Here is a 1,245-nt window from a genome sequence, read left to right as displayed (position 1 = left end):
GTATAGTTTTAAACACGTTTATAACCAGCATAAATAATAATATTCATGGAAAAAATATTATTAATGACCATAAATTACTCATGGTGATTGATACAATAGACCTGATACAATATGCATTAATATACTCGATTGTAGTAATAATGATTAGCTGTTATTAACAACTATTGAACAATTAATTCATGCTTAACATATTTTAAGTTGCATGATAATTAAGAGGATACAATGATCGTCGTAATCTCTATAGACCAACTAAAATTGAATTTAAGACGGTCAGGTTGATTAAATTAGTACTGTAGGCCTATATTGTAGTAGGCCTAATAATTATTTTCAAAAAAAACAGGTCGCAACTGAGGTAGGATTAATAACTCATATATGTAACTAATAATAGGCCTATATATATTAATAATTTAATATTAATGTTAAGTATATGAATTCGTTTAGTTGTTAGAGAATTCCTTGAAATGCCTATATTATGAGATTTCCTGATCGTAGAATTTGAAAAGTGGTAAACAATTGCTAACCCTACCATCCTCTGCCTTGAGGAACCACGTCTTGACTGTGGCCCAGTAGACCATCTTGTCTCGGCACAAGTCATTGCTCACCAGGCAAATATGATACGATAATCATACGGCAAAACTTGAAATGATAGGCACTTTTTCTATCACATAAATATATCTTGTTTTGCTAGTTACCATAGATATATATTTTGTTTAAAAAAGTAGGGCAGAACCACACAAAAGGACTACCTCCTTTGTAGTGTTCTTTTTAGCGTCATTGGGTCAAATCACATATTGTACAGTATGAAATTCCATTACCTTTGTTTGTTTTGTGCACATAAGTAGTAGAGGACAGAAATTAGAACTGAACTCTTAAGGCATATACGTATTTATGTTCTGACAGTTTCAGTGAACTGTTTCAGAGGTTACAGTTAGCCTACCGGATAGAGGAAATAATTTAAATCGTATGCCTGTCTGCTGTGTACCTCCGGGTATAAGCCTTTCATAACACTGATTTTTTTTGTTTATTTATTTATTTGATTAAACCATGGAGGTATTATTACCTCCATGATTAAACTTGTTACCTCCATGATTAAACGTAGGGCCTATATTGTATATGCCTACTTTATTCTTTTTTATGGAATAATTTATAAGTTGTTGAAATAAAATAAATCAAAGAAGTATTTTGTTTATGGTGGTACAATGAACCCGAACGCAGTGTTAAAATTTGTTGGCCTGGGTTTCTCAG

The 1,245-nt window shown here is 31.7% G+C and overlaps 1 protein-coding gene across 1 annotated transcript in view; it reads right to left on the bottom strand.

The window, feature by feature from the left end:
* Positions 1-670, bottom strand: part of LOC117104062 — an 8,592-nt gene extending 7,922 nt beyond the window's left edge. The window contains exon 1 of the mRNA XM_033244718.1: positions 527-670. Coding sequence (XP_033100609.1) covers positions 527-595 — 69 coding nt within the window. The 5' untranslated portion in view covers positions 596-670. The remainder of the gene's footprint in view (positions 1-526) is intronic.
* Between the last annotated feature and the right edge of the window lie 575 nt (positions 671-1,245).

This window comes from Anneissia japonica, unplaced genomic scaffold (genome assembly GCF_011630105.1).
Source record: "Anneissia japonica isolate Jap-2015-1 unplaced genomic scaffold, ASM1163010v1 scaffold287778_len1315358_cov176, whole genome shotgun sequence".
Lineage (NCBI taxonomy): Eukaryota > Metazoa > Echinodermata > Crinoidea > Comatulida > Comatulidae > Anneissia > Anneissia japonica.
Note: the sequence above shows the minus strand (reverse complement) of the source record. Positions and strands in the feature narration are given on the sequence as shown.